At 62.0% G+C, this 1,620-nt stretch overlaps 1 protein-coding gene across 1 annotated transcript in view; it reads left to right on the top strand.

The window, feature by feature from the left end:
- Positions 1-1,620, top strand: part of DYNC1H1 (dynein, cytoplasmic 1, heavy chain 1) — a gene marked incomplete at its 5' end in the record, with an annotated part of 44,443 nt that overhangs the window by 16,494 nt on the left and 26,329 nt on the right. The window contains 6 exons of the mRNA XM_012724374.1: positions 81-236; positions 345-458; positions 654-764; positions 838-1,047; positions 1,179-1,325; positions 1,478-1,617. Coding sequence (XP_012579828.1) covers positions 81-236; positions 345-458; positions 654-764; positions 838-1,047; positions 1,179-1,325; positions 1,478-1,617 — 878 coding nt within the window. The remainder of the gene's footprint in view (positions 1-80; positions 237-344; positions 459-653; positions 765-837; positions 1,048-1,178; positions 1,326-1,477; positions 1,618-1,620) is intronic.

Here is a 1,620-nt window from a genome sequence, read left to right as displayed (position 1 = left end):
ACGTACGTACGGACAGAAGCCAGCGGGCTCCCTTGTTCTCCGAGGCCTCAAGCACAGTTCTCTGCTTTGGCCGCTTCCAGGGCAATCTCCGCCCGGAGGAGGCGCTGCAGGCTCTCACCATCTACGAGGGCAAGTTTGGCAGGCTGAAGGACGACCGGGAGAAGTGTGCGAAGGCCAAGGAGGCCCTGGAATTGACAGACACGGGGCTTCTCAGCGGCAGTGAGGAGCGTGTCCAGGTACACCCGCGGTGCGCGGGGGACCCTGCTGGGGCCAGGCCTCGGGCCTGCTGCACTCGGGGTGCTTTCTCTTGCCTCATTGCCGTGCTTCACTGTTCTCACTCTCAGGTGGCCTTAGAGGAATTACAGGACCTCAAGGGTGTTTGGTCAGAACTTTCTAAGGTCTGGGAGCAGATTGACCAGATGAAGGAGCAGCCCTGGGTTTCCGTACAGCCGCGCAAGGTACACCACCTCCTGCAGGCGTCCGCGCGGCTTGACTCGCCCGGGCCGCGTGGGTGCTCTGCCGGCGAGAAGCGGGGCAAGCTCACTGCACGGCGTGTGTCCTGCGTGGACTGCGGCCTCTGTCTGGACTGGCGCATCTGTCACCACGCCAGGGAACACGAGCGCACCGGGCCTCATCTGTGTCTCTCTCCACAGCTTCGGCAAAATCTGGATGGGCTTTTGAACCAGCTGAAAAACTTCCCGGCGCGCCTGCGGCAGTACGCCTCCTATGAGTTTGTCCAGAGGCTCCTGAAGGGCTACCTGAAGGTAGGTGGTGGGCGCCGGCCAGGTCCATGTGGCCCTGGGAACAGCGCCCACAGGTGACTCGTGCTCCCCGCAGATCAACATGCTGGTGATCGAGCTGAAGTCCGAGGCGCTCAAGGACCGCCACTGGAAGCAGCTGATGAAGCGGCTGCACGTGAACTGGGTTGTCTCTGAGCTGACCCTTGGCCAGGTCTGGGACGTCGACTTGCAGAAAAACGAGGCTGTTGTGAAGGATGTGCTGCTCGTGGCCCAAGGGGAAATGGCCCTGGAAGAGTTTCTGAAGCAGGTGGGTCGGCACCGACGGTCAGACGGCGGGGTCCCTGAGCGCGCGCCTCGCGGCCTCCTGTCCGCTCAGCCCCTGCGGCTGCCCACGGTGACGCCGCGCTCTGACGGCCTGCCTGCCCCTTCCTGGTTCAGATCCGAGAGGTGTGGAACACCTACGAGCTGGACTTGGTCAACTACCAGAACAAGTGCCGCCTCATTCGCGGCTGGGACGACCTCTTCAACAAGGTCAAGGAGCACATCAACAGCGTCTCCGCCATGAAGCTCTCCCCATACTACAAGGTACCTGTCCGGCTCTCGCCTGCCCCGCACGCCGTCTTCTGGGCGCTTTTTTAGACACGAGTGCAGAACTTGAGCTCAGCCTGCCTTCTTTCAGTGAGCTTTGTCACTCCTGCGGGTGACAGGTGGGGCCATGACCCTCCCTCTGCCTCCAGGTGTTTGAAGAGGATGCCCTCAGCTGGGAAGACAAGCTGAACCGGATCATGGCTCTGTTTGACGTGTGGATCGACGTGCAGCGGCGCTGGGTCTACCTGGAAGGCATCTTCACGGGCAGTGCGGACATCAAGCACCTCCTGCC

The sequence above is a fragment of the Condylura cristata genome, unplaced genomic scaffold, assembly GCF_000260355.1.
Source record: "Condylura cristata isolate star-nosed mole 26May11 unplaced genomic scaffold, ConCri1.0 scaffold00013, whole genome shotgun sequence".
In the NCBI taxonomy this organism is placed as follows: Eukaryota; Metazoa; Chordata; class Mammalia; order Eulipotyphla; family Talpidae; genus Condylura; species Condylura cristata.
Note: the sequence above shows the minus strand (reverse complement) of the source record. Positions and strands in the feature narration are given on the sequence as shown.